At 37.0% G+C, this 12,123-nt stretch overlaps 2 protein-coding genes across 2 annotated transcripts; one reads left to right on the forward strand and one right to left on the reverse strand.

Moving 5' to 3' along the window:
• The first annotated feature begins 1,592 nt into the window (after positions 1-1,592).
• Positions 1,593-3,454, forward strand: LOC131008870 (AAA-ATPase ASD, mitochondrial-like). The gene has a single exon (XM_057935967.1). It carries the CDS (start codon positions 1,778-1,780, stop codon positions 3,242-3,244), a length of 1,467 nt encoding a protein of 488 aa, XP_057791950.1. The 5' UTR covers positions 1,593-1,777; the 3' UTR covers positions 3,245-3,454.
• LOC131008869 (DDT domain-containing protein DDR4) lies at positions 3,426-11,637 on the reverse strand. Its single transcript, XM_057935966.1, has 12 exons — positions 10,523-11,637; positions 10,314-10,424; positions 8,435-8,521; positions 8,314-8,351; positions 8,132-8,213; positions 7,261-7,367; positions 6,948-7,104; positions 5,764-5,856; positions 5,468-5,591; positions 4,954-4,996; positions 4,635-4,841; positions 3,426-4,498 (listed from the first exon to the last, which is right to left on the reverse strand). Exons 1-12 carry the CDS (start codon positions 11,102-11,104, stop codon positions 3,748-3,750), a joined length of 2,382 nt encoding a protein of 793 aa, XP_057791949.1. The 5' UTR covers positions 11,105-11,637; the 3' UTR covers positions 3,426-3,747.
• Positions 11,638-12,123: the final 486 nt, after the last annotated feature.

Genomic DNA, 12,123 nt, shown 5'->3' on the forward strand with positions numbered 1-12,123 from the left:
ATAGTATCTGGATTTCGATTTTAATTTATTTGATGGTCTAATTCAATTCCACATCATTCCAATTTAAAAAAAAAAAAGTTTACATCACAAGAAGATTTGCGAAAAAAGAAAAGAGAACATATATGACTGATTAGACATAATTGTTTGATAACTTTAAATTCTTAAGAAAATCACACTTTCTTCTTAAAGTTGGGTACAACGAAGGAGCTAAAGTTTTGAAATGACACGCAAACACAACGCAGCATAAAAAGAAGTCAATAAGAACATATTATAAAATTCAGAAAAGGAAGTTTGATGTAAAGTCGGTGTAAATTGTAATGTCCAAACAAAAAAATCCCACGCATTTTCCTGTCCGAATAGATAGATTGGTTACGCAAAGGAAATGACGCAATATGATTATGCAACACTCTCATTTATTTAATCTTAGCTGCACTATCAGAAAAAGACATTAAATTCTTGCATCGCCACCGTCTCTCACCTCTCTTTCTTACACCCTTTTACATTAAAATATGCAACAAAATTGAATTAAAAAAAAACAAAACAAAAAACTTAGCCCCACAAGCCGTCACTTAGGACCAAAAATGTGTTTCATTTCGTCGAAATTTCATAAATTTCTTTGGTCTCTCGACGGTCACTATAAGAGCTCACACATTCACTTTTGTCCCTACACACATTTTTTTTTTTTTTTATCAGTAAAGTTTGTCCCTACACACATTATGATACATTATATTGAGCGTAATCTTTATTTATTTTTTTTATGTGTAATCTATGGAAATGTGTCAACGGTTGTAATCATATTTTGGTTGCCTATTTGTAAGAGATTCATCAACTTCGATTCCAATTTGATATTCGACAAGTTTGATAAATTATTGCAATAGTTATACCACATTTCAGTTTATAGTAAAATGAACATGCTCAACTTTTAACAACGGTTTGTAACCTCACAACACTTATAAAACGACATCGTATGGATATATATGACATCATACTAACTGAAAATGAAGCTATTATTACAGCTATTTATAAAACATGACGAATCTAAAATCGATTCATACTTGTAAATTTTTTAGCAATTTAACTCTATGCAAGTATATGTTTTGTTGAACTTGATTCACATATAAATATATATTTTTTGACGTGGATGAGAAAAGTATATGTCTTCAAGAGATCCAATAGAAAGAACTACTTTTAGATGGCACAAATAGGCTCTCAACTTCTCTTTTCAACTTTTCGTGTAAGTGAATATTTGTTTGTTCAATTAACCTCCCAAAGTTTCACATAAAGTTAAATAAATATTAAAATTTCATGCTTATCCCATAATAGAGGCTAATTATAAGCATGTGCATAGATGCTTTTCGATTAAAAATGAACTTTCAAACTTATGGTAGAGTCTAAATGAAGGCATGTGCATACTTTAACACCACGAAGTTTTTGCACCTAATTTAACCAAAATGACTCGATTCTCGAAAAGAAATCCACCTACCTATATATTACATCAATCTATTTGTGATTGAGATGTTGGACTTTAAAACTATATAGTGAATTAGAAAAGCAAAAAGTAAATTGGACTAGTGTTTAGGAATCGACATTTCATCTCAAATAAAACCAAATTTATATACGTATACTTTCCACTACCACGCTGACTCATACTATCAATATATGCCCTTTCCTTACCTACTTTTCATGCTATAAAAACACACTCTCATCTTGCATTTCTAAATCAATCAAATTATCAAACTGAGAAAAATAAACTGAGAAAACAAACTTACCCAACAAAATGATCATTCCAGTTAGCAGCATGCCGGAGACTTGGGGCGCCGTCGGGTCGGCCGTCGTCACCTTCATCTTCTTCTGGGACATGTTCCGGCGGTATTGCCCGCCGGAGCTCCGGCGTTACCTCGAGAAATGCACCTCGAGGCTGTCCGGATTCTTGAACCCATACATCCAGATTTCCATCCATGAGTACACCGGAAATCATCTGAGGCCGCACGAGGCCTACAGCATCGTAGACGCGTACCTGAGCGTGAATTCCACCGACGCCAAACGGCTCAAGGCCGAGATGACGAAGGAGAACGAGAACAAGCTAATGCTGAGCATGGATGAGTATGAGAAGACGACGGATGAGTTCAACGGAGTCCAGGTGAAATGGATCTCAGGAAAGGTCTCGCCTCCTCCGCGGGCCGGGGGGGTTTCATACTACCCGGAGCCGGACCGGAGGTACTACAAGCTCAAGTTTCACAAGTGCTACAAGAAGATGATGACGGAGGCATACCTGGAGCATGTCATCAAGAGAGGGAGAGAGATTCAGGCGAGGAACAGGCAGCGGAAGCTCTACACCAACGGCCACAGCAAATCGTATTGGAGCCATATCGTGTTCGAGCATCCGGCCAAGTTCTCAACTCTGGCAATGGAGCAGGAGAAAAAGGAGGAGATCGTGGAGGATCTGCTGACTTTCACAAAGAGTAAAGATTACTATGCAAGAATAGGCAAGGCATGGAAAAGGGGTTATCTGCTGTATGGCCCTCCCGGAACAGGGAAATCTACGATGATCGCAGCAATGGCTAACTTACTCGACTATGACGTCTATGATCTTGAGCTTACATCAGTGAAGGACAACACGGAGCTCAGGAAGCTTTTGACTGAGACAACGACTAAATCAATCATCGTTATAGAGGATATAGACTGCTCCCTCGATTTAACAGGCCAGAGGAAGAAGAAAGAGGAGAAACCTGCAGACGAGAAGCCTGAAAAAGTCGAGAAAAGGAGTTCTCGTAAAGAGAAGGAAGAGAGTGGCAGCAAGGTCACTCTCTCAGGCCTGCTGAATTTCATAGACGGCCTGTGGTCTGCCTGTGCAGGGGAAAGATTAATCGTATTCACAACAAACTACGTAGATAAGCTCGACCCAGCTCTTACAAGAAGGGGTCGAATGGACAAGCATATCGAGCTATCTTACTGCAAATATGAAGGATTTAAAGTACTCGCAAGGAATTACCTGGAACTTGAAGCGCATCCACTGTTCCAATCAATCGAGGAGCTGATCCAGGAGGTCGAGATAACACCAGCTGATGTTGCTGAAAATCTCATGCCAAAATCTGCAAAAGAAGGTCCAGAGCAATGCCTTCGAAATCTCATATGCATTCTTGAAGAAACAAAGAACAGAAAATGCAGAGAAGTTAAAGATGCAGACACCAACGATGATGCAGCTGCTGCACAAGAAACACATGCTATGGAAATCAGTATGTAATCGTAAACTGGTTCAAGAACGAAATAGAGACACCAAGGACTCATAATTCGCCTGAGACAGTAATTATCCATCTAGACATAAGGCTTAATCTCGATACTCAACACAATGGCATCTCGGTTCCAAGCAGCTTCATACTATTATGGATGTTAATCAGAGAAATGTAACACTGAGCCAAGGAGTCTAATAAAAAGCGAATTCTTTTGTTGCAAATATTAGTTAAGTTATTGTACAACGTCTCGATCAGAAGAGTAAGAACTCCCAACAGAATTTCCCATCCATGCCTTTTCTTTCTTAAACGTAAAACATACTGTAGAACTGACTTAATACTCTACACCATCTTCTCAGAAAAAAGCCACTCCCAGCAGGAAAATCGCTTGAGTTTTGGCAAGTAAGAACTCTCTAATAGACGGAATGGACTGCCACGAATGTAGAATTTGTCAACCAGACGTATCAGCTTCACCAGGGTAAAACTTGTTACCCCTCACTTTTTGGTAGAAGGATGTTCAGAAGTCATCTCTGTCTTCGTCTCTCATTGAGTTGGGACCATCATCGAAACCAGAACCTGGGGCAAGTTCATTTAGATCAAGAAAACGTCTTTTGCTCACCCCTTCAACTTCTTCTTCATCTCTGTTATTCTCCTGTTCAGGTGGAATGGGTGGCTTTTCATCGACAGCCTCAGGTTGCTGCTCCTCTATAGGCTGATCAGCATGGATATCCTGGATATCCTCCTCCTGGTTACTGTCTTTCTCATCAGAATCTTGGACGCCTGTTGAGAACTCTGCACCACCACTTGAGTATGAGGGCTCGTCTAGCGCATTTGATTTCTCAGGTTTCACTTGTTCATTGTCAGATTCAGACATCTCATATTGTCTGTAATTGATACGATTTCTGGTGGCCCTTTTACTTCGCCTGAGACCTGACAGGTCACCAACTGACCTCAGTTTTGTTTCCCTCCTAGTTCGGCCCGGCAATGCTTTGGTTCGGCGTGGCGCATCACTATCCTCGCTGGAACTTAAGATATCGTCTTCTTCTTCCTCTTCCTCCTCTTCATGATTTTCTTCATCCCAGTGATACTCTTCATCGCCTTCGGAGCTACTAGACATCTTCCTTCGCTTTCTTCTTTTAAGATATTCATCATCATAAACCACTTCACCAACTATATCATCATCACTGTCAAAATCTGCCTCAATATCTGAGACTGCTTCTACATAGTCTTTCACTGAATAACGTTGAGGCCTTTGCCTCCGACGATCGCTGAAAGACAAAAGAAAATGACAAGTGATTTTATAAATTTATTAAGAATGATAAAATACTTTTGTCAAAAAAAAAAAAAAGAATACTTGCAAGAAAACATTATAATCCAGGGTAGCCAATTGTCAATTTGTCATACCTCCGGTCCAATGTTTCAGTTTTGTGATCTTCATAAAATTCTTCCTCTTCATCATCATCATCATCATAAGGAGATTTCGGAGAAACAGCGCTGAAAGAGAGGGTTTGAGAGTGGTGTGATGTGCCATCGACTCTACCATTTCTAGAAAATTCATGTCTCACAAGAGGATCTCTTCCATCAAAAGGTTCGGGAGACTGCTGCTTCTTCCTGGTAGAGATTATAAGAAGAAAAAATGTGAAGAATTTCATAAATTTAATACTATAAGGGCGAAGTAATGTTACAAATAGTTCATAGAAATTCTGGGTGCTAAGATCCTCACTTGGTGACCTTTATAGCTTCATTTATTGATCGATCATAATCATCTGCAAAAAATGTAAAGATAATATCAATGGTGGAGTTCAAATATCAACACCGAAATTAAGGTCCATTTACTTTTCTATATAAAGAGGCACAGAACACCTAGCATGCTGGATGCCAAGTGACCTGTTACTCTACTAGTCATTTGAAACTCACAGCAGTTCATTAAGCTTCTGCGGAATGAATTCGTTAACTTCATGCTAGCACTGTATCTTTTTGTCGATCAGCAGCAAGAAACGGAGTTCGGAAGATTTTCCAAACATATAAGCTATACCCACTTATTTAAGCTCAAACTACTATAACTAATATGACCAAGTGTGTTGGGGGAAGGGGGGAAGCATAAAAGAAAATTTGACAAGTGTGGTAACATTTATCATTTGAGAAAACTTTCAAGTTCCAAGTCGCTAGTGAACTGGATTTTCATCCAAAGCATAAACAATGGAGAACATCTACTAAGAAAACAATACGGCACATACCAAAAGTATAGGTCACAGGTTTTCTATCACGGAGAGAGCGTCCGGTAGCAAGACCATCAATGCCAATCATGTTATCAAGCATAAGTGCTTGTCTATGTTGCTTCTTTAATAGTTTATCCTTCCTCTGCATGAAGATACTTCTTAGAACCAATCACCAAATACAAGTACTGCTTAAAACTAAAATGATGTTCTCTTCGAGGAAAGGATGGAAATTAACTTAAGATAGGACAAAGACAATGACCAAAATAAAATAAAATGCACGGAAAATCATCTTTTGATAAAGAACAATTTACCACCTTCTGGACCTTCTCAATTTCAGGAAGCATGTCATTTTTCAATTTCTTCCCAACAGAAACCTCTGTTCTGTTTTTACTCGAAAAGAGCTTCTCCTGCAAGCAACAGATATAAAATTGACAATGAATCCATGTGCCATGAATAAAAGTGAAGTCAAATTATTAAAAAATTATGCCTTGTAAGCTTGCCAAGGATAATGAGGTCAGACAACAGTACAGAAATAAGATTCATAGACCAAGACGCACCTCACAAAAACCCACAATCAGGTGCATACTAAAAAAAAAGAACCTCCAAAACAGAAAATGACAACAGAATAACCTGAAATGAATTCCCTTCTTGCAGCCTAAGTGTAGGACATTACTTATCATCATAAATTATCACTGCACCAGCTGAGGCTACACTCAACAGCCCAAGACACCATTTTTGCTAGTTTTAATTTTAAAACTTCAAAACTAGTTCAATATAACTAGTTGTCGATAGAAATATTGAATAATATCTCAGTTTAATAATGTAGGGGTTTCACTTGAGCACAATCTTGAAAAAATTATTCACCTTTAGCCTCCCAAAACCCCGAAGGGACCAGCAAGGACATATCTACATCTACAATCACCACACTTCAGCTCCCCAACTAGCTAGCTTGCACACAAAATAAACCATTATCCCCTGACGTCTTGACTCTAACACGACGTTAACACAAGAGGATTGCAGTCTCCTTAAACGACATAAAGCTGAGCAATCAGCATACACACCCAACACATATGCAACTCCAACTGAATTTAAGTATGAATGAATTTGAATAAACCGACAGCTTTTGCCAGTCTAGACTACAGCCAGCAGATAACCATTTTCTACCACACTGCCAAAAGATAAGTTAGAAGTAGAACTGACTGATATGATGTAACGGACTCAAAATCTTATGATATGTGTCGAACACAAACTCCCCAAGGCTCTTAAACGCAGGTATCCTATACACTTGACATCATTTCCAGGCTGTTAAATAATATGATTTCCAAGGAATAGTGTAAAGTCCTATTGCAATGTCACTGGTTCAGTATATTTTCGTGTGTTCATTAGTAGAAAATAAATTCAACCGGCACAAAAACCAAAAGAACAAAGAGAAGGACCAGGCATTTGCTCAAGAAATATTGAAACATGTCAATAATAATTAACTATAATCAAAACTTACAGAAACATTCTGGAACTCATCTAAATTAGTAGCAACAGCTTCCCATTGATATGATGAATGAGGAATAGGTGGAATATTTTTTCCTCTTCCTTTTTTCACCTCAACGTTTCTAATCTCTCTGTATAGTCGATGGCCAATGATGGGATCATCTTCATACCTACATAGTAAGAAGCATCCATTAATAACTTTTAAATATATCAATAGCATGCATGTAAGACATAGAGACGCCTCCCTAGTAGAGCTGAACCATCAATAGATACTACTTTTAAGGGGAACACTATGTAATCCATCATCACAGAGGACTGAATTTTACCAATATGAGACTCCATAAGAATCACCCCCTAGGCGTTCTTTGCGAAATGTTGAAAGCTGAACACCATGTTTTAATGAGTCATCTATATAGTTCCGTATATCTTCTTGCTGCAGAAGACAACCACAGTTAATTTAGTATTACTAGTATTAACGATCCGCTAATTTTTATGCATTATTAAAATGGTATTTTTATTTGCGAAAACATGTTGAAGATATAATATAAAGAAAAAACAAAGCATGTAATTCTATACAATTTGTGGTAATGTTGCATAGATAAAAAAAATCTGATGAAACTATTATGACAATAAACTAAATGCTGAAAGAGATATAACTTCAAGATATAACATTATGACTTGAGATAGAAAGAGATAAGCTTTCTCTTTGTCCATAAGAAACTTACCGCTCAGCTGATTAACAGAGGATTCTTATTTACCAATTACCATGGCTTTCTAGTAAAATTCCAAAAACCCTCCCTATTAACATTGACATCCTCTTTATACAATATCGAACAATATTTTCTTCATTTTCCCAGGTTAAAATGACTAATGAGAATAAATTGAATACATTCAAGCAACTCAATATGTCGTATTGTTGCAAAACCACAACATGGAAGGTAAAAAAAGATAACTAATAACAAGTTAAAAAGTGAAACTCTCACTACAAAATATATTTCCAATGAAAATTTTGTCGGAAAAAAGAACAGTGAAATATTAGAAGCATTTGACAACTGCACAAGAATCCAGGATTATTCAAGACTAAAACTACAATAACTCAACATCGCTCCTATGTCGTATTGTAAAGGGCAAAATCATTTATCTATTGAAGCTAACATTAGTAGGTATGACAAAGAGAATAATTTACGATATTAATACCTCAACCCGAATATCGCATAATGCCTTCAGAATAACCACTCGAATCCCAGGATCAAGTGTATTGTATGCCTCAACTTCAGTCCTAAAACAAACAAAACTCAAACTCTTTTGAGCATGTAAACATGTGTGGCACACAAATATAAAAAAATCTTTGGACTTTGCTGAGGTATGAATCTACTCACCCATGTGATGCAACTATAGGTAGATCCCCTTCTGCAACCTGCAGCAGAGAACCATACTAAGTAAATCCAACATTACTCTGAGAAAGATTAATTTAAATTTCAGTGTCAATAGTGAGATTACCCAGTGCCACCAATCTCTCAGCTTTCTACATAAAACAGTAATCCAAGTAGCATGGTTAAGTGCCATTCTGGTAACAGGAGGAATGGCCTAGGAAAAGCAAAAAACCCAGATAAGAGAACTGGTTACAATGTTAGTGGCAATGTTTATCAAACAACACTTTGACAAATGACAAATATACATACATCTATGCTAATATAAAAAGAGCCTTGGGCTCAACATGTGGATTGCCTATTTCACCCCTATTACATATTTTATTTTAATGTTATTTACATATTATATATTTGTAAGAATATATTAAATCATTAAATGTTACACTAAAACTATGTGATATATATCTATAGCGATATTGATAAGGCTTATAAATAAATATATCTATCCAATAAATTATATTTAGTAGAAGTTATGTACTAATAGATTTTCTAAAAAAATGTTGTAAGAGATAATAAAATTAAATTAAATAGACCAAATTATTAATTGAAAAATAAAATATAATAAATATTATATTTATATTTTTTTATCAAATAAAATAACATTAATTATGCATATAATGTACGCTCTTTCTGCTAGTTATCAAAAAAAGACGCAAGCAGAAATAACACAATACAAGTAGTTCCCACCTACACTTGTATAATACTGTACATTGGAATAAATTTGTGATGATAAAGTATATGGATATAGTTGCTGCTGAAGGCACTAGTAACATTTCTATGCTATACCTACGAATTATAGCAAATTGTAGATTGTAACCAAAATCAAGAGAGTTCACAAATAAACATGTATATTCGTGACATTTCTTCCCATGTAGTTTGTAACTCGATATTACAAGCATGATATTGCCATATTGGACATCTAGTCATCTGGTCTCATGTGCTGACCATGTCCTAGTGGCCAGCTTATCTTCAGTTATTGTAATTTTTTTCTTTTCTTTTTGCCATTTCTAAATTTATGATAACTTTCACAGTTTTTTTCTCCAGAATAAAGTAGCTCACTAAAGAAAATAACAAGGCATCTAAGAAAAAACTATTTGCAAAATAGGACTTCCGAGGGAAATCTGGAGACAATAACACACAATAAAAGGAATTACTTTAATCCAGCAAATCTAGTCATTCTAGATTATTTCCATGAGTGCTGCCTCACTATGCATGCCACTGGAGTGATCTGAATGGATCTTGATTATAATTTGGAGTTGATCGTCTAGATGTAACATATGTGATACCCTAAATTTACTAATAAATTCAACAACTCTTTCCTGCACATCTAGGAAAAGGATATAAGCTATTTCCCTAGTCTCTAATGATCAGTCCACTCAAGACAGCTTCCACACCCCTTTATATTTATAATTCACAGAACTCCTGTATGATGATCTTCCAAAGGAAACGGCATAATACTCAAGAATAGAAAAAGGAAAAAGAAGATAAATTTAAAAAAGGAAAAGGAAACAGGGATCATCAAATTACAATCTCCAAAACCTAAGCACTGGGATTAAGAGCACAATCTCATCACAATTTATAACTATATTCAACTAAAATGATTCTTCGGCCATCAGACAAATAGCAAGGAATAATCAATGCCTTTTTTAATTATTTCAATTTTCTATTTTTGCAGCTAAGACAACTATTTAAGCGATAGATAATATACTATATACCTGTCAAAGGACAGAAATGAATAACCGCATTACAAAACTGAAAAATAATAATAATAATAACATGAACTTCAGAGAATAAACCAAACGAACTATTAACTAGCCTGCAATGACACTCAGTAACACAAGTCATAACAATTAGCAAACCAGAGCTCGATAATAAGAAAGCGTAACAAAAGCAGAACTGAGAAAACTACATGAGTAACATTAAATAAAGAGGGAAGTCACAAGACTAACCTTTAGCAATGGCATATGTATCTCAGCCAAAGTATTGTTCGGAATAATCAAGGCCGTCTCAAACTCATCTGCAGAAAACTCCACTTTGACATTCAACAGAGGCCTAAATACCTACATCTCACAAGATAAAAAACATACACATCAGCTTCAAAGAACCAGAGCTCCACAAAGCTCACATCTTGCTAACTTTTATATATTTTTCAACATACATTCAAGAAATTGAGAATAGAAGCCAACTGCCACATGGACCGTATGTTCCACCGAGGCAACTGCGAGGCCTCCGGCTCCCCGAGCAGTGGCGTAATTATCCTGCTACTCTGCAGCTGTGCCAATGAAGTAGAGCCATCCTCCTCCCCATTCTCCTCATTCTCTCCACCCTCCTCATCGTCGTCCCTGTAACCATCCTCCTCCTCAGACTCCTCCTTCAACAGCCTAGCAGTTAATCTCTCCCTCCTCTTCTTTTTCCTCTTCCTCTCCGCCTCCGCCATGGCCGCCTCCGCCTCAGCTGCAGCCTGCAGCCTTGCTGCCGCCCTTTGCGTGCATGCCCTCGACGGCCTCTCCCTCCTACCTACTACACTACTATTACCATTATTATCACTAGCAGACTTCAAATTATTCTCCTTAATACTCTCGCCCTTGGTATTATTTTCGACACCGGACTTTCTGTGTTCCGAATTTTCCGGCGAGTGATGGTCCGGAGAGTGGATCGGCGAGTAATGCTCCGGCATGGCGGAGGGATCGGGCCGGCGACGGTCAAGGGAAGGGTTACATGGGAGATCAAGGGCTTGCATTGAAGCAGCCCAGGAATTGTTGCTTCAAAACCAGATGGAGACAATAAAGCTGGGGTTTTTCTCAAAACTAACCCAATTATTTAAACGAATTATCGAACAATTAACAATAATATTTGAAGAAGATTACGCTGCAAAACGTGAAAAGGGGCAAAATCAAACAATCATTGCTGGGACAGAAAGCATGGATACATAAAAATGGGTTTTTGGAGTTACGGTAAGTTCGTCAAGTCCCTCAGTTTTTAGAGAGAGAAGGGAAAGGAGAGAGGGGGGAAGAGAGAGAGAGAGGGACAAGCAGACAGAAATTTGAGGGGAATTGGATTTTGTAAAAATAAATATAGCTGGTAAAATATGAGGATTTTGAAGAAAGAGGGTAATTTTTGGCGTGGAAAAGGTGAAATTTGATTAAAAATCTGAGAGGAGAGCAAAGGAATTATTGGGAATTAAATTCCACTATTAGGTTTGAGGGTTTCTGGCGAGGGAGGGAGAGACCCTTTTGTGGTGGATTCCATTGGGAATTAAATTCTACTATTAGGGAGAGAGGGAGAGAGCCTTTTGTGTTTATTGAGTCACGCTCTACGGCGTCGTATCGAGTTTAAATTTCTTGCAAAATTGGAGTAAATTGAAGTCAACAATTTGTCCTGTAATTCTACAATTTAGGAATCAACAATGTACCATTAGATCTTTTCTCATCATGGGATTCTCAACTAGTTACCTTATCATTCCCTTTACATATTTGCATTAGAGGTCAAAAATCTAATCAATTTGTACATAATCTATCAACTTAATCAGCTGTCAATTACATTAAATAAAATTCATGAGTAGATCCATCAACACCAATAAATACCATCAAGTACAGGCTTAAATTGTAAAAGAATATCCTAATTATGCAGCTGCTGTGGCCAAACTTTTTGAGTTTAACTATCAATTAGGTGTATGATACTATGATTTTCCAGGTAAAACCCAATTGTCTTTGATTTTTTAAAAGTATTAAATTTGAAAATTGAGGCCCATAAATGTTA

This window comes from Salvia miltiorrhiza, chromosome 2 (genome assembly GCF_028751815.1).
Source record: "Salvia miltiorrhiza cultivar Shanhuang (shh) chromosome 2, IMPLAD_Smil_shh, whole genome shotgun sequence".
NCBI classification, from domain to species: Eukaryota; Viridiplantae; Streptophyta; class Magnoliopsida; order Lamiales; family Lamiaceae; genus Salvia; species Salvia miltiorrhiza.

Excerpts from the sequence above, each read along its gene's own strand:
- LOC131008869 (XM_057935966.1), bottom strand. The coding sequence starts at position 11,104 with ATGCAAGCCCTTGATCTCCCATGTAACCCTTCCCTTGACCGTCGCCGG. Across the intron at positions 5,857-6,947 it reads ATGAGTTCCAGAATGTTTCT|GAGAAGCTCTTTTCGAGTAA; the intron begins GTAAGTTTTGAT and ends TGTTGCTTGCAG. Across the intron at positions 4,499-4,634 it reads ACTGAAACATTGGACCGGAG|CGATCGTCGGAGGCAAAGGC; the intron begins GTATGACAAATT and ends TTTGTCTTTCAG.
- LOC131008870 (XM_057935967.1), top strand. The coding sequence starts at position 1,778 with ATGATCATTCCAGTTAGCAGCATGCCGGAGACTTGGGGCGCCGTCGGG.